This window comes from Anomaloglossus baeobatrachus, chromosome 4 (genome assembly GCF_048569485.1).
Source record: "Anomaloglossus baeobatrachus isolate aAnoBae1 chromosome 4, aAnoBae1.hap1, whole genome shotgun sequence".
Lineage (NCBI taxonomy): Eukaryota > Metazoa > Chordata > Amphibia > Anura > Aromobatidae > Anomaloglossus > Anomaloglossus baeobatrachus.
Window position 1 is genome coordinate 267,188,833 of NC_134356.1, and position 27,266 is coordinate 267,216,098.

At 44.5% G+C, this 27,266-nt stretch overlaps 1 protein-coding gene across 1 annotated transcript in view; it reads right to left on the reverse strand.

The window, feature by feature from the left end:
* HAL (histidine ammonia-lyase) overlaps nt 1-27,266 on the reverse strand; it is a 107,400-nt gene that overhangs the window by 31,295 nt on the left and 48,839 nt on the right. Inside the window, exons 7-17 of the mRNA XM_075342449.1 lie at nt 24,888-24,925; nt 24,680-24,805; nt 16,420-16,559; nt 16,135-16,182; nt 13,880-14,027; nt 13,707-13,802; nt 10,267-10,325; nt 6,560-6,640; nt 3,946-4,011; nt 3,668-3,833; nt 3,387-3,521 (exon numbers count right to left, since the gene is read on the reverse strand). Of these exons, the coding sequence (XP_075198564.1) occupies nt 3,387-3,521; nt 3,668-3,833; nt 3,946-4,011; nt 6,560-6,640; nt 10,267-10,325; nt 13,707-13,802; nt 13,880-14,027; nt 16,135-16,182; nt 16,420-16,559; nt 24,680-24,805; nt 24,888-24,925 (1,103 nt within the window). The remainder of the gene's footprint in view (nt 1-3,386; nt 3,522-3,667; nt 3,834-3,945; nt 4,012-6,559; nt 6,641-10,266; nt 10,326-13,706; nt 13,803-13,879; nt 14,028-16,134; nt 16,183-16,419; nt 16,560-24,679; nt 24,806-24,887; nt 24,926-27,266) is intronic.

Sequence of the window (27,266 nt, forward strand, 5' to 3'; positions counted from 1 at the left end):
CTGTGTGTGAATGTAGCCTTAGATCAGGAACAGAACAGCCATTTATAGGACATTTCATAACTTTCCTAAATTCCTGTGAAAAAATATTCAGCACATTCTGCATTGCACTACTGTCCCCAATTTATTATATATTTTAGGAGTCGGAGTCGGTGCATTTTATATCAACTCCGACGCCACCAAAATGAGCTCCGACTCCACGACTCCGACTCCACAACCCTGGTAATAACATTAGCAAATACCTCCAATTAGAAATGTAGTATAGTTTTCCTGATATAGCCATGTCTCTTACCTCATGTGCAGGGCATTGTAGCTTAGGTATCCATGGTTACGACCACGACCAGCTAAATGTCCCTATATGCGTGGCCATAACCTTGGATACCTAAGCTACTGCAATGCCCTGCACATGAGGTAAGTGACATAGTTTTTCAGAAGAACTATACTACCTTTCTAATTGAAGGTAATTGCTAATATTATTATTATACCTACTACTTATTAGGATAGGATCTTGGAGATGTGAACATCCCTTTAAGTCCATAGGAATACCAATTATGGCATTGTTTTTCCTTTTTATATCTCATCAGTATTTATTTAATCGTATGAACGTATATCTTACCATCATATAAAAATAAACACCAGACAATAGACAGTGATTGAAAAATATCAACAGGATAAAAATCAAATTTGAATATCAAGATTTTCTATATATGCAATAGCGTTATCATTTACAATATAGAAATCCTTCTTGTCACCATGGTAGGATCTCAGGGGGCACTCCTCAACAATGTGCTGGATAGTTTGATGATCTGCTCCACAGTCACAGGTCGGAGAGTCATATTTTCCCCACTTATACATAAAATCTGCACAGACGCCAAAGTTTGTTCTGATACGATTTAGAGTAACCCATGTTTTCCTTGGTAGATTGAAGCCTGGTGGAGGGTTTTGTAAATTAGGGAACATTTGGGGATCACCTTCTACTACATTGACCCAAAGTTCTCGCCATTTCTCCTCTAAATTGAAGTTTTGTTCATGCAAGGTGATTGCAGTTCGGATGGGTGGATGTCTTGATTTCAATCGTTGTATTGTAACATCTCTGATATTTTGGTGTATTGGAAGTTTTTCATTATTCACTACTTTAGTGTACTCTTTAAGTAGGAGCTTTTGTCTTCTTAGATTTGCGGGTGCGATATGACCCAGCACAGGTAACCAGTGAACAGGTGTAGGTCTAATAGCACCAGATATTATACGCAAAGAGTTGTTCAGCTGAGTGTCAATTAAGTTTACATGACAGCTATTTAACCATGCTGGAGCACTGTATTCTGCAGCAGAGTACACCAGGGCAAGAGTAGATGTTCTCAAAACAGATGTTGCCGAGCCCCATGAGGATCCACAAAGTTTCTGAATAATATTATTACTTGCTTTCAGTTTCTGTGCCAATTTATCCAGATGGGATTTAAAAGTTAGACTTCTATCAAGGGTTACACCTAAATACTTAGGATTGAAATTGTGTTTAACAGATTGGCCTTCAAATTGTACTTTAAGTTCAGTCTTGGCACTTGCATTGTGTAAATGAAAGCAACAAACTTCCGTTTTTGATGGGTTAGGTTTTAATCTCCATTGTCGGAAGTACTTTCCCATTACACTAAGATCTTTTGTAAGAACGTCCTCATCAGTCCTCATCTCATCAGTAACAGCTGCCATCTCCTATCTCAGTAATGGGAAAGTCTTCACTGAATTCAGATTTTACCTCAGAATTGAAAATTTTAATAACTGATCAATTCTGGCAGAGAAAGAAGCAGATTTATCTGATAAGATATATTACGAAGTTACTTATTTTCATATGCATATAGTAGAGGGAAGGGTCTGGAATGAAGAAGGTCTGGGATATCAGACAGACATGTTTGTCTTATTTGGATTATTTTTCAAGTAACAGATTCATACTATTGTGATCACTTGGACTGCCAAATACTTCTATATTGTGTTGGAAATGGAGCAGAAGCCTTCTTGTGCACCCAAAAATCGAGAGTGCCAAAAGCCCTTAGGGCCCTTTCATATTACGTTTTTACCTACGTTCACTGGTCCCGTTGGCGCATGTGTCCAAACCCCGCATGCGATGCATGTGCCGACAGGGCCATTGACTGTGAGGCTATGTGCCCACGGGACTCTGTACCTGTGGATATATCCACAGGTATGTCCACAGGTTTCCCGCAGCTGCTCCCCGGAAACCGCAGCTATTTATAGCTGTGGTAGTACAGCAAAATAGCTGTGGTAAACCTGCGGACATTCATGCGGCTTAGCTGCGAAAGTCCCTGCCCTATCTCCCTAGTGGAGGACCGGGAATTCCGCAGGTAAATCCGCAGAAATAATTGAAATGCAATTACATGCGGCTGCGGGACATCCACAGCAGGTTTCGCAACCGCACATTCCACAGTATGGACACAGACACTCCCCATGTCCCTTAGGATAACATGGGGAGTGTCTGTACTTGCTAAAACCTGCGAATTTATCTGGAAAATCCAGATAAATCCGCAGGTTTTCTGCGGCAAAATCTGCAGGTACAGAGTCCCATGGGCACATAGCCTAATAGTGCAGACGGAGTCACTGTGTGCTTTGTCTTGCAACATTTTCAGGCGTATACCTTTTCTGCAGGCGAACACCCAGATGCAGTCTATTACGTCTGGGTGTCCGTCTGCAGAAAGCGCATACACATGAAAATGGTGCATGACAGAGCACACGGTGACTCAGTCTGCACTATTACAGTCAATAGCCCCTTCGGCGCATGCGTCCAAAACCCGTCTTGCGGGGGTTTGGACACAAGCTCCAACGGGATCAGTAACCATAGGTAATAACGCAGTGTGAAAACAGCCTTATTTGACTTTAGGTCAAATGACAGCCATAGCAAAGGAAATCTGGTCAAACACCACTAGGCTCCTGTACCGATTCCATGAGCACTGCTCCTTTATATGCTGTAAATATATGGCATAGTGACTGTGCAGTGTATGGGAACTAAATTGTTCCCATTGAGAACAATTAGGTTATAGAGCGTTAAAGGGGTTGTATGTTTTATTGCAACACCTTTTCGTTAGATGGTCCTTTGTTAAAATGCTGGTAACTGCAATCAGCTGTAATTCATGTGGAAATCCAGCAGTAGGTACCAAAAGCCATTTGCCTAAAGCAACGTCAGAGGAAATGAAGCATTACACAGCTTCAATGAATGGGCTGATCATATAGTTTGTGGCCATATCTGGTCTTCCAGACATAGAGATATTCTTGCAGTCATTTTTAAAGAATACAAGTTGACTGCTCTATAATGTTCTAGTAATATGAAATGTCATTATGTAATGAAGATAGTTTAGAGAGTACATTAAATACACAAGTTTCGATCTTACCGTGTTCCACATTTTCAATTACTCTTAGAGCTTTCCTTGCTGCCCATCCTCCCATAGACACATGGTCTTCAGTGGCAGCACTCGTGGACAGTGAGTCCACTGAGGATGGGTGACACAAAGCTTTATTTTCAGAAACTGGAGAACAAATTGAGAATATTTCAATATTTCATTTAAGATTTCAGTCATTTAAACAAAAAAACAGTTCAAAAAAGTTCTGTAGATGAACCTTTAGAAACCTTCAGAGTTATCACACAAAGGCTTGGAATTGATCAAGCTCTTACCAAGGGCGGCTGCTGTACAATGCGCGATCATGAATCCGGAGTTCAAACCCCCCTCGGTGACTAAAAATGCTGGTAGTTCACTAAGTGAGGGATTACAAAGTCTTTCAATCCTCCTCTCACTAATTGATGCAAGTTCATGGACCCCAATAGCAAGATAATCCAAAGCCTGCAAATAACAGTGGATTAAAGAGCTGACAACTCTTTAGAGTTAAAAACAACAGTCCAAATACTATAATACAAATAATTTTAAAACAACAAAAACAATACTACAACAGTACCTTTGCAGGATATTCACCATGAAAGTTTCCACCTGAAATCGTTTCTCCTCTTTCTGCAAAAACCATCTTAAAAGAGTAGTTAAGGTTGGCTTTCACTAACACCTAAAATGTTTATGCTGCATAGCTATAAATTAAAGGGGATGTCCCCCTTCCATGTGTGGAACATGTTCATAGCCGGTGAGGGGTCATTGATCGAGACACTACTATGTAGACCAGAGTGCTCTTGCGTGGCTCCTTTTATAAGGAAGTTAAACTGGGCTATATAGGCACACAGAAATAGAGGTGTCTGACTACATTACTGCCTGCTATGGAAACAAATGATCCAGCTGTGGCAGTGAAAGGGGGCAATGGAGACCTAATTTGGCACACTACCAGGATCGCATTATTTAATTGCTTGTGGGTAGATATTGAAAGCAGCATTTAAGTGGTTAAATAACAGTGATTGTTGTTAGCTCCGATCAATGCTGTTAGGTGAATATGCTGGCTGTACAACACAGCCCGCACTCACAATATATTGCACATATACCATTTGTGTCTTCATTAAAAGCCTGTATGGCGCACGTGTGATACAAATGCTCCATGAATGAGGCAAACGTTTACAATTGACTGCAGATAACCGTACCTTCAATGTTAAACGGAATCTGTCAGCAGGTTTTTGCTACCTCATCTGAGAGCAGCATAAAGTAGGAAAAGAGACCCCAATTCCAATGATGTATCACTTAGATTACTCGGTACAACGGTTCTGACATGCAGCAAGTAACAGTGCTGAGAAAGCTAACTTCACTGACACCAGACTGTTTTCATGTAGTTCTGTGTATTTAGTGCAAATAGGGTGAGCCCCCCCCCTCAGTGAACTGGGCATTTCATTCTGTGCATCCCCTGATTGTGTGTCCTATTGGGACCTGGTCACTCTCAGGCCTTATTCACATTTAGGCCTATTTTAGACCCATGGTAAGGTTTTATATATCATCTCATACTCCAGCTCACTTTTTTGTTGTTTTTTTTGTTCTTTTCTCTATGTAGATAGTCTACTGAGTGTGAGCTGCTTATCAGAGAAGGGGGGATGATTGGACAACTGCTCATGAGTGCTATAGTCCTAGCAGTGATAATATCTTGGTAATAAAACAATCATTATAAGTGAACAACAGCACACAGCCTAATAAGTGACACATCACTGCATTCAATGTTTTAACCTCTACCTAACGCTGTCCTCAGATTACAAAGAAAAACACCTGCTGACAGATACCCTATTAAAGGGAGTCTGTCACTCCCAAAACTTAAACCTATTATACAGTCATTGGGACTTAGCCCCAATAAAAAACATACCTGTCAGGTTGATTTTTCCTAGTTTACTTGTAATAAAGTCAGTTTTATTACATATGCTAATTAGGGTTACTTGGTGCACTCTTGGAATAGCCGAGGGCTCAGTGCATCGTACCACCCCCACAATTAGCATTTCCCCTCAGCTTGATTGACAGCATTTGTTTTGACTGCTGTGTGAATTGAATCCCCCCATTTGCACTGACTCTGCAAGAGCCGAATACACACACATCGCCAGTACGTGCAAGCTCTCATCCATCTCATCTCACCTGTATACAGCTGCTACCCACTACAATATGATCCAGTGTCTTGGGAGCAGCTAGTGTAAAAGGAGAGAGATGGAAACTTGACCACGCTGACAATGTGTGCGTGTGCACTCATTGTGCTCTTGCAGTGTCAGTGCTGGCGTGCTCTAATTCCTCTACCTTGTCTAAAGCAGAAGCCCCTCCTGTAAGCTGTGGGTATGGAAATGCACGCCTGTACAGATTTATAACGCATCACTGCCACACCTCAGCCACATTATGTGAACCCGATCAAAGACTACCACAGTTGCCCTCCCTATGATGTAAAATAAGTTGTGTCCTTTTTCAACAAGTTTTCATTTTGTATGGTAGGTTAAACTGCATGAAAAATGGCTCAGTGCGTAACACTGTTACTTTGCAACTCTGAGAATCTGGGTTCAAATCCCATCAAGGAAAACGTATGTAATGTGTTAGTTCTCCCCATATTTGCCTGGGATCCTTCCACACCCCAAAGACATTCTAAGGCTATGTGCCAACGCTGCGGAAAATGCGCGGATTTTGCCGCGGATTTCTCGCGGATTTACCGCGGATTTACCGAAAATCTGCAGCAGCGGCACTTCCCAGCCATTTCTATGGCATTTTGGAAATGCTGTGCCCATGCTGCGGATTTTTCCGCCGCGGATTTGCCGCGGATTTTGATCCGGAAAAATCTGCAACATGTCAATTATTGTTGCGGATTTTGATCCGGATTTTGGCTTCAGAATAGGGAAAAAAAAAAAATCTGCACCAAAATCCGCGGCAAATCCGCGGTAAATCCGCGGCAAATCCGCACCTTTGAAAAGGTGCGGATTTTGCGGGAAAGCCGCGGATTTTGATGCAGAAAAATCCACAGCTACATTCTCCCGTGGACACATAGCCTTAAAGGGAATTCAGATTATGAACCTGCTGGCGACAGTGATGACAATATCTGTAAAGTATTACAGTATATGTTGGAGCTAGAAAAGCAAGCATAATATAAGTGCAATAAATCATATAGCATTCATAAAGGATACAGGGTTGTCTGTTGCACTGTTAATTTCTGTTGAAATGATGTTCTTAACAAAGTCGATAGTATCATTGGCCACACCATGCACCTAGTAGCCCAATATTCACAATTACAAGCAAATACTCAGCATTTCAGATTAAAACCTAGTGGATGAAGATTTTAAACACTACAATTTCTTTGTCATTTGTATTTATATCATGTACAAAATCTCAATGAAAAATTTGAAATAAAGAAAAATACCCAAAGAAAAACCAAACTGAAATAACACTTTATTAGGGATGTATGTCCTTTTTCTTGCAGAATACTATTCCCAAATTTTTATCCTCTTTCGGCATTGACACAGATGCTTTAGTTATTGCTGGCAGTGAGATGAATGATGTTGGCTCTTGCAAATGTTTATGCAATTGTGACGCCCGACGGCTGTGGGGTACTCGGTCCCGGGTGTGTGTTACACTCAGGGGGAGTCGTGGTCGCGGCCGATGCCCGGTACCGTGATCCTGGGGGTCAGTCCGAATAAAAAGGGGTTAAAAAATAAAAGGGGAATAAAAATAAAAGAGTTCTCGACTACACCACTTGCGGTGTGCGGCCAGGTTATTTGGGGCCACCGCTGCAGGGTCCTGCTGGGGATTATGGATGTTTGAGCCGTCCGCAAGCAGCCACAGGCCACAGTAATGAATGATGGGGGTTGTAGTGGGGAACCGTCTGTGAGTGCACGGGGTGATAATAAACAGTCCACACCAGTATTGTAGTTTCAATTTGCCTTGCTTTTACTTGTAGTACCGGGACCCGTTGGTGCCGGTTCCAGGTGTTGCCGCTCCCCTTGTTTTCCATGCCATCTGTGACCTGGGTTGGCTGTCCTCCGTGCACACTCATTGTGGTTGGACTCCCATGGCCTGGAGCTACTTGGGAGTCTCTTTTCTTTAGCCTTGGCCCTAATGCAGGCAGCCTGGACTATTTAAGGGGTTCAGTCTCTGGTCCCCTCTTTGCTGCTTGTGCTTCAGGCTTTTTTGAATGGCGATGGACCCGGGAGATCTTCTCACCCGGCAGAGTTAACAGCTGACCATAAAGTGTCCCACTGTCCTAGGGTCTGCACCCCACCTTGTGCTGAGTCCTATGAGCCTTAGTTCCAGACTTCCACAAGCGTCCTGCGGTTCATGGAGTCTTTCACTTCCACAGGTAACCCACGGTACCTGGAGTCCTGGTTCCATACTCTACAGTCCCTCACTCCTTGTACAGCACTCCAGTGGTTGTTCAGGTCAGTTTCTGTACTTTCCACTTTCTACCACTTCACTCCTCTCCTTCTTGCTTCCATCTACAACTACTCCTCCTCTCAACTGCTCCTACTAAAACTGACTACTTCCTCCCGCCAACTTCCCAACTGTCCCCCTCTCTGGGTCTCTTTGGCGCCCCTGAGGCTTCCGTCGCCACAGAGACATTGCACCTCAGCCAGAGGTGTGATGTCCCATCCTGGGTAAGGAAGGGGGTAAACACCTGTCCACAGGCAAATCTGCACTACACCCATTGTTAGGTACACACAGGGACCGGGGATAGTGGCAGCTACCCTCCCATGCTGCATGCTGGGAGGGGCCGTAAGACCCATCCCTTCTCCCATAGGGTGGGAGCTTAGCAACTGGGTGGGTGGGAGGAGCCAGCTGAGAGAAGAGTAGTTACAGGAAGGTCAAGTGAGAGAGTTTCAGTTTACCTCAGGGAGGAGAGGAGTGAGAAGGTCTGCGTGAGGCAGAGGAGTCTGAAGTTGAAGTGAGAGCTGAGAGGAGTAAGAAGAGTAGTGCTCTAGTCAGTCAGGAGCAAGAAGGAGAAAGTGACGCTTCCTGGTGAAGACCCTGGGACCCAGCTAGGTCCAGGTGACACCACAACCGAGAAATACAGAAGGGATTCCAGGGCCACAGACAGCTTTCAGGCTAGTGGCCTGTTCCACAGAACGATCAGGTGGAGGGATCAAGCTGCACACAGGGGACGGTCCCTAGAAACTGGAGGAAGAGAAGTCAATTCCAAAGGTAAAAACCGAGGCCCAGGGTAGTTGCAAACACCCCGGGCCACAGCCCACAGCAGAACCTCTGGAAAGAGGGTAGAACACCCACTAGGAAAGCCCCTGGCCCGGAGGCTGTAGTGGAGGCCAAGCCAGGTTCATCCAGTAAAGGCAAGGCTTAGAAGTCAGCTGAAGAAAGGAACACAATAGAAGGGTGCACTGGCTTTTATTCCCAGATCTACCCGGGATCAGCGGAGGTCCCTGACAGGGGGTTCCAGCCGTCCAAAGGCACAGTGCGCCTTAAACCAGGAATTGTGAGTAAACAACTTGAAACTGCACCCTTGGTGTTGCCTCTGTTATTTCATCTGCACTGCATAGACTTCCATCATTGAATAGACTTCCATCACTGCATAGACACTTCCAAGCACCAATAGTTGCCCCGGAGCACCGCTCCACCTGTGGGGAGCAGAACCATCCAAGCTGCCATTCCACCAGCCCTGGAGGCCCCATACAGCAGCGGCGGCTTAATAGCTGCAAACCACAGGTGGCGTCACGAATATAAACTTTAATAAGCACCCCCACTGAAGCCATATTAATTGACTCCCGCCAGGGTCATGGAGTCGGGCCCCGCCATCACTGACTACCCCCGGACTAATCCGGCCTGACACCGGGTGTCCCATAGCCCTGGGGTGGGCGAGTCATCTCTCCCTACAGATTGGGTGGCTACTATCCAGTCAGTGCCCTCACCTTTTACCTGTTACTAGGCAGTCTCCCAGTCTCGTGTTGGGGTTGTGTATGTGGCCTGAGGGTGCTGGTGTACTGGCCGACACGGATATTCCGGGGTTTGGGTTTCCACTGGTTACATTTGTGGCACCTGGTACCGCAGGGGTGCTACACAATTCAGTCAGAAGATGGATCACAATGAACACATCTGTTGCGTGTTTCATGACCCAAGCATGACAGCAACATAGAAATATATGAAGCTTTCACACTCGGGTTGGGAGAGCCACAACAAGGTTGTGCTTTGCGATTTGACATTAAACCGATTTGGACGGATGTGTGAAATAGGCCTTAAAAAGAGAACCAACCACCAGGATTCTCCTATATAAACGTAAGCTTTAAAGTGCTATACTGGGGCTATCATGGTGATTCTAAACATAACTTTAGTTGTGAGATTGGATGTACACTTTCTGAAATATAGGCAAGTAAAGTTTGTGAAATGCACTGTTACTTGATTGGTAACAGCTACAGGTGGGTCTGGTTTTGCTAGTCATCCCCACCCCTTCTGCCTGCCTGTTCTTCCTCCCCGTCTCTGTTATTACAGCAGGAGGAAGAAGGGGGAAAAGGACAGGGGAGAGGAAAGACAGGCAAACAGGGGCAGGAATAACTAGCAAACCCCAACCCACCTATTAGATATTCTGCAGCTGCTATCAAAGAAATAACAGTGTATTTCACAAAGTTTACTTGTCTGTATTTCAAAAACTATACATCCAATCTCACAACTAAAGGTATGTATAGAATCAGCATGATAGCGCCAGTATAGCACCGGCCTTAGTTTTTATAGGAAAATCCTGGTGGTTGGTTCTCTTTAATCTTTCTTTTTTTATCTTAGTGTTGAAAAGAGCGAATGAAAAAAGTAATATAAATTCCAAATATTTCCTGCCATCACTATTGTCATACATACTGCTTTCTTTTCAGGATGGGTCACCTGCTGATAATTTTCATACCTGTGGACAACAACGTAGTGTATAGGCATCTTGGACCCTGTCACAAAATCTGTGACTTTCTAAAAAATAAAAAAAAATGTAATAAATTTTAGCGTAATAAATAATCAAATAAAATCAAACAAAAACACCCATAATGGACACATTACATCACACTAGCCAATAAACTATTATATATTAAATACTGTAGTATTGCAATATATAGAGCAAGCGATCAGATGATCGTACATTCATGTAAAGCTAAAGAAACATGTTGACAGGTCACTTTTACCCACAAAAACAGTTTTGTTGATGGAAAAATTGAAAAGCTATGTAGAAATAAAAATTGATATTGTACATACTTAAAGGGACCTGTCAGGTCCAATATGCACCCAGAACCACGAGCAGTTCTGGGTGCATATTGCTAATCCCTGCCTAACCGTCCCTGTATACACTAGCATAGATAAAGAGATCTTTAGAAAAAGTATTTCTAAATATCTTTTATTGTATGCTACTAAAGCCAGAGACTAGTCCCCTGGGCGTTAGTTCCCTGGCTAGTTGGCTCCATTAGCATGTTAGTACACCCCTGTGGGCCCCTGTGGGAGTACTAACATGCTAATGAATGTGCAGTGTAACAAGATGATCTCACTCACCTCTCAGCTGACTTCGCTGCCCGACACTGGATTTCGGCTCAGTGTGCATGACCCCGGAGTTTTGGTCATGCGCACTACTTCAGTTTGAAGGACGCGTACACCAGGCTTCATAGTGCGCATGACCAAGACTCCGAGGTCATGCGAACTGAGCTGAAATCCAGTGTCAGGCAGTTTTGGCAGGTGAGAGGTGAGTGAGATCATCCTCTGACACTGCACATTCATTAGCATGTTAGCACGCTCACAGGGGTGTACTAACATGCTGATGGAGCCGACTAGCCAGGGTAACTAATGCCCAGAGGACTAGTCCCTGGCTTCAGTAGCATACGATAAAAGATGTTTAGAAATACTTTTTCTAAAGATCCCTTTATCTATGCTAGTGTATACAGGAACGGTTAGGCCGGGATTAGCAATATGCACCCAGAACTGTTCGTGGTTCTGGGTGCATATTGCACCTGACAGGTTCCCTTTATTTACAGAAAGTGCAAACCAATTAGTAATAACTGTAAAACTACTGGCAGGTAAGGTGAATGGCCTCTCCCTATCAAGGCTGGAGTGAACGGTCAGATTTTCTGTTGGAAGCAACACAATTATGGGATAGGGATCTGAGTGACTTTGACAAGCGCCAAACTGCAATCATGGCAATGCTATTCTCTAATTCCAGTGATCATTTTCCTTAGATAATGCCACTCTGCAAAAATTGTTCAGAAATGCTTCGAAGAGTTGAAGGTTTTGACTTGTCCTCCACATTCCCCAGATCTCAGTCTGATCATGAGTGATCTATAAAGCCTCAGCTCCCAAATTACAAGATCTAAAGAATGCAATGCCAACATCTTACTGCCAGAGAACACAAGACACCAACAGAGGTCTTGTGGAATCTATGTCTCAAAGGATCAATAATAAGAAAATGTTTTAAATGGAATGTGCCAGCACATGGATTTACACATGGAAGCATGCTATTTAGGCATTTGTACCCAAAAAAAGATACATTATTCGCAGAGATCCAAAGTGGCAGTCATGAGAAATCCAGCATAGAGGCCATATAAGAATGAGACATAAAGCATTGGAAGTATGTGCAATGACATGAAACAATGCACTTACAGCGGCACATGGCTTATAACTAGATTCAATGACTGTTCCATCGTATCGGAACAAAAAGGTATCATTTTTATTGGAGAACGGGAACCTACACAGCAGTACCATGATTTCCATATACAAAAATTATCATAACAGGTTCCGTTTAATGATAAGGATGATTAGTGTAAGGGTACCATCACACTTTAGCGACGCTCCAGCGATCCCACCAGCGATATGACCTGGTCAGGATCGCTGGTGCGTCTCTACATGGTCGCTGGTGAGCTGTCAATCAGGCAGATCTCACCAGCGACCAGTGACCAGCACTCAGCCAGCAACGACGTGTGGAAGCGACGCTGCACTTGGTAACTAAGGTAAATATCGGGTAACCAAGCGCTTGGTTGCCCGATATTTACCTTTTTTACCAGCGCACACCGCTTAGCGCTGGCTCCCTCACTCCTAGCCAGAGTACACATCGGGTTAATAAGCAAACCGCTGTGCTTATTTACCCGATCTGTACTCTAGCTACGTGTGCAGGGAGCCAGCACTGGCAGCCTGAGAGTGGTGGACGCTAGTAACCAAGGTAAATATCGGTTAACCAAGAAAGGGCTTCCCTTGGTTACCTGATATTTACCTTAGTTACAGCTTACCGCAGGCTGCCAGACGCCGGCTCCCTGCTTCCTGCACATTCAGATTGTTGCTCTCTCGCTGTCACACACAGCGATGTGTGCTTCACAGCGGGAGAGGAACGTCAAAAAAATGAACAAGCACTGTGTGTAACGAGCAGCGATCTCACAGCAGGGGCCAGATCGCTAATGAGGTCACTGCTGCGTCACAAAAACCGCTAGCGATGTCGCTATGTGAGAAGTACCCCTAAGTATTATTTATAAATCTGTTACTTAAAGGGAACCTAGAAAAACTAAGGTGGGAGACAAAAGCGCAGATATGGTCTTATCCAAGCAGAACAATAGGGTGAGGACAAATCAGGGAGGCTCACCTGTGGGGGTTGTGAGAGTCACAACCATTGTAGGCTCATGTAGCAGCTGCTGTTGCAGGAAACTGATATATGTAGTAAAAAAAACTGGTCAGAGAAAGGGTTAAACAACACCACGAAGCAGAAAAGGTTGAATCCAGTCAAAATCTAGAATAAAAGAGTGATTTTATTGGTCTATGCGTTTCAGAGATTAATCTCCTTCAGGACAAAATGCAAGGTGATTTTAGTCCTGAAGAAGGAGATTAATCTCCAAGCTGCGTAGACCAATAAAATCACTCTTTTATTCAATATTTTGACTGGATTCCACCTTTGCAGCAGCATTATGTAGTTTAACCCTTTCTCTGACCTGTTTTTTAAAGGGAACCTGTCATGTAGAAAATGGTATTTGATCTACATGTGGGATGTTATAGAGCAGCAATAAGTGAACAAATTGATGTTAATTTTGTTCTTTGAAATTTCTGTTGTTTATATGTATATATGGGTCCAGTGGGCAGTCTTTTTAAGTGATTGTCAGTCTTTCCTGTATTACTGTGCATGTAGAGACAGCTGGCAATCACTGGGTAAGACCACCTATCAGAAAAAACAATTAAAGTTATACCAACAGACCTACATGTCATTCTGCTGAGTGTCTCCTTCTCTATATAATTCTCCGCAGATTGGATTGCATGTACGACGTGACAGGTTTCTTATAAATTATTATTTAAATTATCTTACATACTATATGTACAAATGGCATTTTAAAGTACCAGCTATCTCTGAAGGGTGATGATCCGAATCTAATAATGATCTAAATCGAAATGCTACCTCCACCTGTCCAGGGTGAGGCCTCAGTCTATGGATGTCTAAAAGAGGAAACACTAATTAATAAAATGTTTTTACTGAGCTTGTACTTCAGATCAATAGTACAATAATAACCAACCAGAATCAAAAGCCCTTGTTGTTCCCTTCAGGACTTCCAATGTAAGAGAGGCAATTATATCTGCTTGCTTGGCAATCGCATTGGCTCTCTCTACAGCCTCACAGCCTAAAGATGTGATCATCTGGGTACCATTGATAAGAGCTAGACCCTACAAATAAGAGTATGAAAAGTTACAGGACACCAAAAGTTAGTGTAATTTCATTTAATTTGTCATGTTCTTCATTGAGCACTGGGGATATTGGTACAGTAATAACTGAGGGTTAGTAGTAAAGGAGTATTCTAGTTGAGACAAGTTCCCACCTATACGCAGGATAGGTGAAAAAACTTTTGTGGGTCTGACTACTGGGATTCCCAGCAATAGCCAGGACAGCACCCCACCTTAATCCCCATTAGAATGGAGCAGCAGTGTGCATACTTGACCGTCACTTAATTCTCACTCTATGGGACTACCAGAAAAAGCCGAATACAGCGCTCCAACAGTCCTATGGAGAATGAATGGAAAGGCAGTTGAGCATGCACATTGCTGTTCCATTCGAACAGGATAAAAGACCCCCATTCTGGCAACGGAAGGGGTCCCAGCTGTCAGACCCACACAGATCTAAAACGTATCACCTATCTTGTGGATAACTTGTAATCGCAGTACCCCTTTGGGATTCAACTTTGACATCTGCATCAGTTTTTTTACATAGTTTTTTTCCTAATTGCTAAGAATATGATGAGTAATAACTGTTTATGGTTTATTTACTACTTATGGTATAAGTAGTAAATAAACCATATAACAAACACCCAAGTTTAGAAAACTAGAGCAGAAAAAAAAAATATTTCCTACTAATTAAAGGGATCGTCTTTAGAGCAGACATTTTGCCACAGAGTACTTCCAGAAAACGTCTAAGAAATTGGTTAAAATACTTATTTTTACAGTCTAGGGTAGTTATTACTATTTTATGTTGTTTAGTATTTACGGTTTACTTTCATTTTGGGCCATATGCTAGTAATAATTATCTGATTAACTAATAATTGTTTCCCTAGCAACTATTAAAGGATCAAAGATCACTACAGTCTCCCCCATAGGCCACAACATCCATATCTTTCACGGGTGTGTCACAGGTGACAGACAGTCATGTGGTTTCTGGCAATAGAAGGTCACAGCGTTTGGCTGCACAAAATTCTCCCTGACTTTATATTGTTTCACCTGTTAGCACTTATTGTATTAGGTAGATTTCCAGTTGGGTTTTCATCTTTTCTTCTTTAAGACCCAACAGAGGCCTCCTTCCATCCAGCTTATCAGTATCTAGGGTCAGGTATCCGACTCGGTGTATTGGTGCGGAACCGTTTGTGAGGGACCCAAGGGACCAGTGGTAGGTTTGTTCAAGGGTTCAAGGGTCAACAGTTCCCCCTTCCCTAGACACAGGGATTCCCTTCCCTTTTGCTTGGAACGTCCCTGTACCTAGAGCGACAATATCATTATAGACAGCACTGGGCAATGTCCACTTGAAACAACACCTTCTTCTTGCTCTCTGGTCTTCTAGCACATAATACAAGTAGGCTCAATTCATATCTTGTTTTTCAAGAGTGGCAGGACAAGCTGGGAGTATGCTCTGACATGGCCATCGGCCGTCCATTTCCCCAGTGAGGGAAAATGGTGTTATATTTGGCATAAGCTGAGCTGGCATCAGCATATCTGTCACTGTACAAAAAAAGTGTGGCCTACCCACAGTGGGGAACTGTTTGAAAAGAAATAAAAACATACCTTGTAGTATATATATTTTTTACTGTGGTAGTCAAAGGCCATTAAAAGCTATTGTTTGACATGAAGGGGCATATTGTTTTTTGCAAGACAAGCTGTAATTTTTATTGATAAGATTTTGGGGTTAATACAACTTTATAATCTCTTTTTATTCTGATATTTTTTTTTGAAGGTGAAGTGTCCAAAAAACAGAGATACTTCAGTTTAGATTTTTTTTTTTTCTGTTTTCAGTGCTCACAGCATGGGAAAAATATGTTGATATTTTATTAGTTTGGACAATTATATTTTTTGACAATATTGAAAGTTAATTTTTCTTTATTTTTTAGATTTTGCTATTTACATTTCAGAAACTTGGGGTGTGTACTTTTGCCTCTTGTATGATGCTGACCAATCATAAGCAGGCAGCAACATAATATATAAATATGTAAAAACTGGAGTTAATAGTGGTATCTATGGAGCTTTTCTAAATGACTATCATACTCGTATTTAATATATAAAATGAATATACCTCTTTTGGTTTCAAAGATACTGGTTTTAATCCATGAGCCTCAAGGACCTGAATACAAAAAAATAGCAATTTTATAAAATAAGTAGTTACCGTATATTGTTTAATGCAATATTAACAATTTCTAAAATGACACGGTATAACAAATTATCAAATTTTTACATCTCACACCCAATAGAAACAAATAAATATCCAAATACGCCTCTGTTATACAGATTATATTAGATTGATTAGAATCATGTGAGTAAATCAGGCCCAAGATAACTGTGTGTCATGATCATGTCTTACATATTTAGCATCAGCCCAGCCACTTTTTGGTGACCACATCTTTCCTTCTCCAATTAACCCCAAAGCAAGGTGAGAAAGAGGGGCAAGATCTCCACTGGCTCCAACCGTGCCTTTCTCAGGGATATATGGTAAGCAGCATGCTAGAAAGATAAAATAGAAAGCTGCTTTAACAAAGTTCAAAAGAACTGCGCTAAAAACAAATTGTGATCAAGAGAAAATAGCAGTATAAAGGATTCACATAAGAGCCAGCACTCGCTGTCTTCCATAAAAAAAATAAATGCTTTATTGGGTCATATTAAAACATACAGTACATGGCTGAGAGCTACAGTATATAAAATAAATATTATGGCATGAAAGAACACACACTTTCCCAGGCAACACGTTTCTGACCTATGTGGTCCTTATTCTGAGCCTGAAAAATCCCATCATGCAACAGAAGATACACGTTCATTATTTAATTACACTTACAATCAGGTGGCAGGTGGGCATAAATAATCTAAATACAAAAGAAAAAAATATAAAAAAACAACAAAAATTAACAGATTCTAACAAAAAAAAAACAGCTTTTGCTCAAGATTTTAATAATAAAGTATGAAATTGTCACGTCTCCACCGGAGTCGACTTCTGCTTCAATCACCGGTCGCCGCCGTGTCACCACTGTGGGTGGCGGTAGGGACGAGGGAGCAGTCAGTGGATCTGCTGGGCACAGGCGCCGCTCATCTATTAGGCTGGGTTTCACTAGGACCTGCAGTACCACTGGTTGACTGTGGTGGTGTGTGCCTTCAGGTTGGAGTAGCTACCTTTCAGCTGGAGCCAAGGGAAGGCACCACACCCCTCTTATGCTTTCTCCCTTCTGCTAGCAGGTGCCAGATATAGTCCTGTAATTCCCTGCTAGACTCTGGTTCCTGCTGTTTGTTTCTATTTCCGTGTATTGACCTTAGCTTGACTACCTGACCACTCTTCTTCCTGCTGTTCCTGTACTTCGCTGCTAGCTCCGGTTTTGACCCTTAGCTTGTTATCTGACCACTCTCCCGCCTGATGATTTTTGTCCCTGTTCGACCTACTGGATTTGACTCTGGCTGGTTACTGCTCTTCTCAGGCCTGCAGTCTTCCGTGGGCAGCAATCACCTGGACCCTGTGTAATTCCAAATCTCTGTATAGGGGTTAAAGGGTTGCGGGGTATGGGTTCCTGCTTTGTGAACAGTTGCCTCTATTCTCCTGTGTCATGGGGTTCTTCTCCCATATCACACAGTCAACAGAGCGAGAGATGGCTGTACAATCCAAAGAGCATTTATTTCAAGCATTCCAGAATGTCCATCAAATAATCCACAAAACAGAAGGTAAAATTAGTCCAGTAACACAAATATAGTCCGGTAACCGATAAATATCCAGGTCTCTCTCTGAGAAGTCTCAGCTTCTCCCAGAGGTTCAATCCTTCTCACTTCCCATTCTGAACAGACTGACTGAATCTCCCAGGTAAGCAGAGAGTTTACAGTAGGTGGCCCACCTCCTCCCACACCCAGGGATGAAGGCGCCTCAAGAGGCTATAACCTTGCACTACAGGGGGTGATTACTTACAAACAATAGAAATGTACACAGAAGCAGTATAAAGGCCCCGTCACACTAAGCAACATCGCTAGCAACATCGCTGCTAACGAACAACTTTTGTGACGTAGCAGCGATCTTGCTAGCGATGTTGCTGTGTGTGACATCCAGCAACAACCTGGCCCCTGCTGTGAGGTCGTTGGTTGTTGCTGAATGTCCTGGGCCATTTTTTAGTTGTTGCTGTCCCGCTGTGAAGCACAGATCGCTGTGTGTGACAGCGAGACAGCAACAACTAAATGTGCAGGAGCCGGCTTCTGCGAACACTGGTAACCAATGTAAACATCGGGTAACCAAGAAGCCCTGTCCTTGGTTACCCGATATTTACCTTTGTTACCAGCCTCCGCCGCTCTCACTGTCAGTGCCGGCTCCTGCTCTGTGCACATGTAGCTGCAGGACACATCGGGTTAATTAACCCGATGTGTGCTGTAGCTTAGGAGAGCAGGGAGCCAGCGCTAAGCATTGTGCGCTGCTCCCTGCTCTGTGCACATTTAGCTGCAGCACACATCGGGTAATTAACCCGATGTGTGCTGTAACTAGGAGAGCAGGGAGCCAGCGCTCAGTGTGCGCTGCTCCCTGCTCTCTGCACGTGTAGCTGCGTGCGCTGGTAACCAAGGTAAATATCGGGTTGGTTACCCGATATTTACCTTAACAGCGCAGCATCTTCCACGCGGCGCTGGGGGCTGGTCACTGGTTGCTGGTGAGCTCACCAGCAACTCGTGTAGCCACGCTCCAGCGATCCCTGCCAGGTCAGGTTGCTGGTGGGATCGCTGGAGCGTCGCAGTGTGACATCTCACCAGCAACCTCCTAGCAACTTACCAGCGATCCCTATCGTTGTTGGGATCGCTGGTAAGTTGCTTAGCGTGACTGGACCTTAAGGCTAGGTTCACACACTGCGTTTTTTTGACGCTGCGTTTTTGTGCGTTTTTTGCAGCAAAAACTGCACAAAAACGCACCCGCGTCAAAGAAATGCGGCAAAAAACGCACGCGTTTTGCCACGATTTGGTGCGTTTATTGCTGCGTTTTGCTGCGTTTTTGCTCACTGCGTCTTTATGCGTTTTTTTATCAGTGAACAAAAAGAAAAGGTCTGATGTCATTTCCTTCTTCAATATGTTCTTCATTCTCCACTAGTGTATGCAGGAGAGCAGACAGCTGGAGAACTACAAGGCTCAGCATACTCCATCCAATAGTGTATGCAGGAGAGCAGACAGCAGCTGTCGAACTACAAGGCTCAACATCCTCCATCCAATAGTGTATGCAGGAGAGCAGACAGCAGCTGTCGAACTACAAGGCTCAGCATCCTCCTTCCAGGACTGTATGCAGGATTTCTTTGTCCCCCCCAAACAAAAAAAATGACGTGGGCTTCGCCATATTTTTGTATGCTAGCCGGGTACAGCAGGCAGGTACGGGCTGTCCCCAACCCCCAGCTGCCTATTTGTACCCGGCTGGGAACCAAAAATATAGAGAAGCCCTTTTTTTTAATTATTTCTTGAATTTCATGAAATAATTTAAAAAAAAATGACATGAGCTTCGCCTAATTTTTGTGTCCAGCCGGGTACAACTAGGCAGCTGGGGATTGGAATCCACAGTGCAGGGTGCCCATGCTTTCTGGGCACCCCCGCTGCGAATTGCAGTCCGCAGCCACCCCAGAAAATGGCGCTTTCATAGAAGCGCCATCTTCTGGCGCTGTATCCAACTCTTCCATCTGCCCTGATGCCGGGTGGCTCACTGGGTAATGGGGTTAGGGCTAGCTGTATATTATCAGCTGTCCCTAAGCCCGAAATTCATGGTGTCACGCCAATATTAGACATGGCCACCATGAATTTCTAGTAAAGATAAAAAAACCACAACACACAGAAAAATATTTTTATTAGAAATAAAACACAACACAATTAGTGACTCCATCTTTATTGAAATAAAGAACCCCCCTCCGCAGTAATCCTGGGTCAAGGGAACCGCGCCGTCCAATCTGGATCCAATATCATCTGATCGGTTTGCTGGAAGGCAAAGCGATCAGATGATGTGTCAGGATCAAGTGCCTGAATCACATCACACATCAGCTGATTGTATAAAAGCCGTTTATACAATCAGCAGATGCATCGGTGAAAAAAAAAAAAATACTTATGTGCTGATTACCGGCAGCTCCTGCAGCGGAGTCTGATCCCGTCCGATCGCTGCAGCAGCTGCCGGTAATCAGGGATGAAGTCTCCTGGCGCATCCACTGATAGGTGAAGCCGGCCGGCCGCTGGCGTCAGCCTGAGACTTACGATCAGCTGACGCGTCAGGTGACTGCATCAGGTGATCCATCGCCAGGTCCTGCATCCTGCAGGCATACGTACCTGGGGAGACTGCACACACCCAGAGCGGCGGTACCGGGAGGAGGATCTGGGAGCGGGCTTGGCACCGGGACCCTGCTGACAGGTGAGTATGACTTATTTTTTTTTCTACTGTTCACTTTTGATTTCGCAGCCGCTTCCACCTTCTGCCCGTACATGACGCCGCACGGCAGCATACATGCACAGGACGGGAGGTGGACGCAGCGGTGACGGTACCGGGAGGATTCACGCTTCTGTGTTTACTGACAGAAGGAATCCTTTTCCTGTACATGTCACTTTACTACCCACCTCCTGCGTTTATAGCTGCGTTTTTGGTCTTAGAAACGCACTAAAACGCACCAAAACGCACCTATTTGCGTTTCTCATTGCGTCTTTCAACATCCCATTGCACTCAATGGATGAAAAGCGCAGTGAAAAATGCGGGAATAATTGACATGCTGCGTTTTTGTGGCACCACAAAAACGCAGCTGAAAAAAAACGCTGTGTGCAGACAGCAAAAATGAAAACTCATAGACTTTGCTGGGGAAGCAAAGTCATGCAGTTTTCTGAGCAAAAACGCACCCGAAAACTGCGCAAAAACGCCGCGAAAAATGCACTGTGTGAACTTACCCTAAATAAGACAGTGAACCAAGCTTGAAATAGAAATCTATACAGCAAGATACACCTCCCCCCATATCCCACCATCACAACCTGTTTCTCCGATCCTGAGTGCATGGCTCCAGGCAGGGGTCACAGAAATCAGACCCTTTTTTTTACGCCCACAGGGTGGGAGATATTTAACAGTTGAATCCAAAATGCCTGACTCATAAAGGGATGGTCTAAAACAAAAATTAATTTTCATCCTAAATCCCTATCTATTTAATGCCATAAGGCAGCTAAACTATTTTCTAATATACTTAAATTAAAAAGTCCTTCTCCTTCCCCAACCACACTATCTGCTTTTCTTTTTCTTCCCAATTTCTTGTTGATGACTCTCCATTTGAGAACACCTGGTGCATGCTGGGATACTCAAACAAAGGGTCATCAGGGGCAGAGGCTGTGGTCACTGCCGCAGCTCCTGCCCTCTCCCTGAAATGAAGCATCATCTGTTACATTTGTTTTAGGGGGTGGGCTAGACCTAGTACAATGTGAACAATGACAATGCGCTCTTCCGCCGGTTCAGATCAGCATTAACGAGAGAGTGTATTGTCAGTGCGCATTGTCAGAATATCTGGCGTACAGAGACCAGCCCCGCCCCCACCAGTGATGTCAGTTAAGGAAGTATAGGGAATATTTAATTCAAGTATATTAGAAAATAGTTTAGATTATGGCATTAAATTGATAGTGTGTCGCCCCAGCAGCGGATCGAACCGCTTGGATCCAGGGATAGTGTCCGTTCGTGGCTCGAGCGTCTCTGGACCCGGCGGCGGCTTAGGGGCCACACCCTAAAGTAAAAGGGGGATATTTACAGGGAAGTTATAGTTTGTGATGCCACCTGTGGTGTGAGGTAACTGCGAGTACCGCTGCTGCCGTTGGGAGTACCCGGAGTGATGAAGTGGGGCAGCAAGGTGTTGTTGCCCTCTACGGGTAGGGGTAGGCCCCGGGACTCTGGATGATGCTCCTGGGTGATGTGAAGGGGAAATCACTCAGGTACTCACTCAGCCAATAAGCAGACGCTGACAACCGGATAAACCAAGTCTCTGGGTGCCACTGCCTCTCAAAGGGGAGCTCGTCCCGGGTCCCGTCCCCTGCAGTGCTGCCTGGTGATCCGTGACCTGCCTCCTGGCACAAAGTTTAAATTCACCGTAGTGGCCCAGTAGGTTAATTGCCGGGTTGCCTGAAGCTTCTACCCGACCTAGGGTCCGTGTACCCCGCTGTGCCTTCGTCCCGGACCGGTGATAGGACCAGGCTGCTGACCGTTCTCTTTAACAGGTCCAGGCACCTTGCCTCAATCCCCTGCGACCGGGGGTCCGACTCCTCTAGGTCCAGACCACCATCTGCAACCTAGTCAGCTTCTCCTGGGAGCCACTCCGCCCAGCCTCCTCCACTTCACTACTCCTCTTCACTACCGCTGTTTTACTACTGCTCTTTTACTACTGCTCTACACTCCTCACCTGCTCTCCTGACCCCTAGGTGGGTGACCCTATTTTGCTCAAGCCGCCCACTGGTGTGCATGGTGGGTGTGGTGCAGGGTGTATCTAGGATTTGATTTCCTGTTGGAGGCAGCACTGTAAGATTGGGACCCAGAACCGTGAGGGATTTGAATATTGCACTAAAGAGAAAGAGCGTGCAGTACCTTGTGACAACCTGATAGTCCAGGGGTGTCACAATAGGAGTTTGGGATCAAAATTAATTTGCATTTTGGACCACTCGTTTAAGTAAAGGTCTTTTCCAACTTCTTCCCCATACAGGTTTATTAACACTTTGGCTCAAAAGGTCAGATGAGTTCGGATGACTGAGGTTACCTGAGAGTTTAGGCAGAGACCCGTCAATCAAACGCAGAGGGTGGGGAGAAACAGCCAGGGACCTGCCTGTATGACTAGTCTACAGAGCGGCTCGGCCCCCAGCAGCTAATAAAAGTATGTATATACCTGCCAGAGTTCATACAGTCAGTGCCTGATACATGCTGCTCATGTATTGGGCAGCGTGTGTCAGCTGTCAGGTCCTCTTTAAGCAATGAATGTATGTGCCGTCCCCACGCCTGTAGCAGCCGGGCTGCTCGGATCCGGACCTGCTGTGCGGCTCGAGGGATCCTCCGGACCCGGGGGTCACGCATACAAGCCAAATGAAAAAGGGGGACGTAGTTATACGGGCTTAGCCGTACACGGTTCGTGACGCCACCCACGGTGTGCAGTGAGGTGGGACACCACCGCTGCCGTTGTGGGGCGCCCAGGGGAGATGTAGTGGCAGCTAGATGTTAACCCCTTCGTGGGTAGGGATGGTTGCCCCGGGGCCCAATGTCTGTGCAGGATTTGGCGATGGCAGAGGCTTGCACGCCCGGACGTACCAGGGGGTATGTTTGGTTACTCACTCTGAAATGAATCACACAAGTTCTTTTGGTAAACCAAGGTGCTGGTGGACGGCCGCCGCGGCCGGTTGTATTCGGGTCCCCCACCCGAGTTGGTGGTCGCCGTCTGTTCCTCTGCTCCTCTGCACTGTTTGTGGTTTGTGTAGACTTCCCGGTCTGGAACACGGGAGTCTGCTTCCGTCTTTTTTGTGTACCTGAGGAGCTGTGCCCGCTGACGCTGACCCGTGGGATCTATGGGCCCTGGCGGTTGCCCTATCCCTCTCTGTGGGTGGTTGTCTGCTTTCGGGACTTTGGTTGGGACAGGACCTAAAATCCTGCCCTCAATTGGTTAATTGCTGACGGGGACCACTGTCTGCCACCTAGCCAAGGTACCAGGGCTCCGACCCTGGCACCGGTCAACTTGAACTTCGCCTCCGCTGGAGCTACACCTAGCTCCAGCCTTCCCTCCTCTCAACTTGACCTACACACATCAACTGCTAGACTTGATCTCAACTGATCTGCTTTATTTCCCGCCCCGGGCTGTCTAGACCCCTAGGTGGGCGTTTCCTAACTGCATGGTCTCGCCCACTGGTGTGTCTGACTTGCCCTAAGGGGGGGTGACTAGGGTTTCAGATCGGCTGGTGTAACCCTGGAGGGATGGTGTAGTGCGGGGGCCTATGACCACCTGGCCCTGCCAGGGCGTCACATGTACAGTATATCTTCTCTGACAGGATGGGATTGTTCAGGCTCAACTAAGGACTGTATAGTTCAGAAACGTGTTACCTGGAAGAAATGTGCATGCTTTCTTGCCACTATATGTTTTTATATACTGTTGTTCTCCCCTTTATGTTTTTAACATGATCCAATAAAGTATTTATATTTTTTATGGAAAATGAGTGCTAGCTCTTACGTGGACTATATTGGATGTGCACATCAGTAAAATTACATGTGAAATGTATACACCCCAGTATGGGATCTTTCATACGTCCGTGCAATTCAATTCCATGTCAGAACACAAGGCACAGACTAGCCACGGCTGCTTTATATATATCTATGAAGTTGTCACACTCGGGTCGGGAGACATGTGGCCAGTCCATGCATTGTGGTTGGATATTGGACCAAATTACACAGACGTGTGACAGAGCCATTATGCTGGATAGGTGATAGCTTTTCTGGATGCAATTAATTACTAACTTATTAGCAGAAGCTTGGGATCGAATATAATTAAAAATAAAGAGAAAAACTAATGAGAAAAAACCAACTGAAGTTGGAGCTGTCACTGTGAACCCCTTCTGTCACTTTCAAAATGACATTAGTTTCTAGGCTATAAGCTTACCATTAAATGCTTCAATCACTTGTTGAAGTGTCTCTAGAGAAATACCACTATATCCTTTTGCTAAGACATTGATCCTCAAAGCCAAAAGCATACGAGTACGGTCAGGACTTAAGGGCTTTCCAACACCTGTTAATAAATCAAAAATCATAAAGTTACCTTACAGTACAGTCCAGTGCCAATTTTAGAAAAAGAAAGTTTAAACCATTACCTGCTGAATGGGAACGAACAAGGTTGACTTGCAGATCCCTAAGTGAGAAGAAAAATATATCATACATAAGACCAGCAGGCATTTTATAATTCAGTAACAGTGAGATTTTTACCCCTTAAAGGGGTTGTCCAGGACATAACAATTTACATTTCAAAAGGGTTCAGACTGAGTAAAAAAAGTTGAAAAAGGAAACAACATCTTCACTAATCCCTTATATTTCCCATTCCAACACTTGTTACATCCCAGCTCATCTCTACGACCTATTCCTATCACAACATACTGGAAATGCCAAAAAGTGGTAACTCAGCCAATAACTAGCCTCAGCAGTGAGCAGCCTCTGCAAATGGTTGGCAGAACAGTATTCCCCGTGTTTTGAGATGTACCAGGTAGCAGGCCACTGTGGACCCAGTGAGCGCCAGAACAGCAACAGAAGGGCGGAAGGGTGGGGAACCACGGGAGGCAAGTATTGCTTCTTTTGATCTTTATACCACTTGTATCCTTAAACAGCAAAGTGACTAAAATATAACTGTTGTATTTTTTGTGTACACCTAGCGGTTGCCCGGGTTTATTCATCTATGATGCTAGTAAAGAAGAGATTGACACCTCTGACTATATGCTCCCCTCTGATTGAGGCTTCTTTGGTGAGCAAATTTGAACTGTGCAACTTTTAGTATCCTATATAGTGTTGGTGTAATACTCTCAGCCACATTTGTGAACATTTTAATCTTTTCTATTAAAAGTTATGTTTTAGTCACTTTGTTGCTTATAACATGGATTTTCTAAGCGGTGACATTTTCTATTGTCTGTCAACTTGACTTTTGATGATTATTGGTTCCACTTGTATACTTTATTGTTAAAAACCCTCAAACAGATAAAAACTCTGGACAACCTGTTCATCCCTTTGGTGTCTTATCATGCACAAACCAGCCCCTACTCAGGTCCATCATCTGTCACTGGAAATATAAGGGGGTCTCACATTACTACTAGAACAAAGACTCTGGAAAAGCGACGGCTCCCACCCCCCAAATAACTGCAGTGATGTCCGTGCTCTTAAATCCAAATGCCCCCTCCTTCTGAACCCCACTGTGCCTAAACCGCAGTAAGCGACCATGTGTGGCATTATTGTAGTGGGGAGAGAGCACTTAACAATTTTCAGAGTGAGTGTCTCCAGAAGCAGAAGCTGGGCACAATGTTTGGGGATGCTCTGATATATGGGGGCGCAATGTATGAGCACTAAAGTGGCATATTTGTAATTCTCCAGAAAATGAGTGTGACATGGATGCTAGAAAATACTAATTGCTGCCATAGATAAATTAATTCAGAGGTGCAATTTCTACATTGGGGTCACTTTTGGGGTGTTTGTGCTGTTCTGGCACCTTAAAGTCTCTGCAAGTATTGCTTGCAAACTATTCTAGCAAAATCTGTGCTCCAAAAGCCAAATAGCGCTCCTACCTTCTCAGCCCTGTTTGTGGCCAAATAGTAGTTTCTAATGACATATAGGGCATCACCACCTTCGGGAGAAATAGCACAATAAATTGTGGGATCCAGTTTCACCTTTTAATCCTTCTATAACTGACAAATCTGCAGCTAATAAAAAAATTATATTTTTACCAATAAAATGTTACTTTTCCACGTCTTAATGTTACACGTCTGTGAAGCACTTGGTTCAAAATACTCACTACATCTCTAGATAAAATCCTTATGCAGATACGTTTCCAATATGGGGTCACTTGTGGGGTTTCTACTGATCTGGCACCTTTGGGGCTTGGCTAATGGAGACCACAATCTATTCAAATGGAATCTGCGTTCTAAAAACCAAGTAACGCTCCTCATCTGATGCCCATTGTATGCTCAATCAGTACTTGCACATTCGGTAAAAATTGCATAAAGGGGGCTTTACATGCAACGACATATCTAACGATATGTCGTCAGGGTCACGGAATTCGTAACGCACATCCGGCCTCGTTAGCTACATCGTTGGGTGTAACAGCTCCGAGCGAGTGTTAACGATCAAAAATACTTACCTAATTGTTGATCGTTGACACGTCATTCATTTTCAAAATATCGTTGGTCGTTGTGGACGTAGGTTGTTTGTCGTTCCTGAGGCAGCACACATCGCTACGTGTGACACCCCGGGAACAACTAACAACAGCTTACCTGCGTCCTCCGGCAACGAGATGGGCGTGTCGTTAATGCGGCTGGTCTCCCCCCTCCGCTTCCATTGGTAGGTCGCTGTGTGTCGTCGCTGTGACGGCGCACGAACCTCCCCCTTAACAAAGGGGTGGTTTGCTGCCCACAGCGACGTCGCTAGGAAGTTAAGTATGTGTGACGGGTGTTAGCAATATTGTGTGCCACGGGCAGCGATTTGCCCGTGATGCA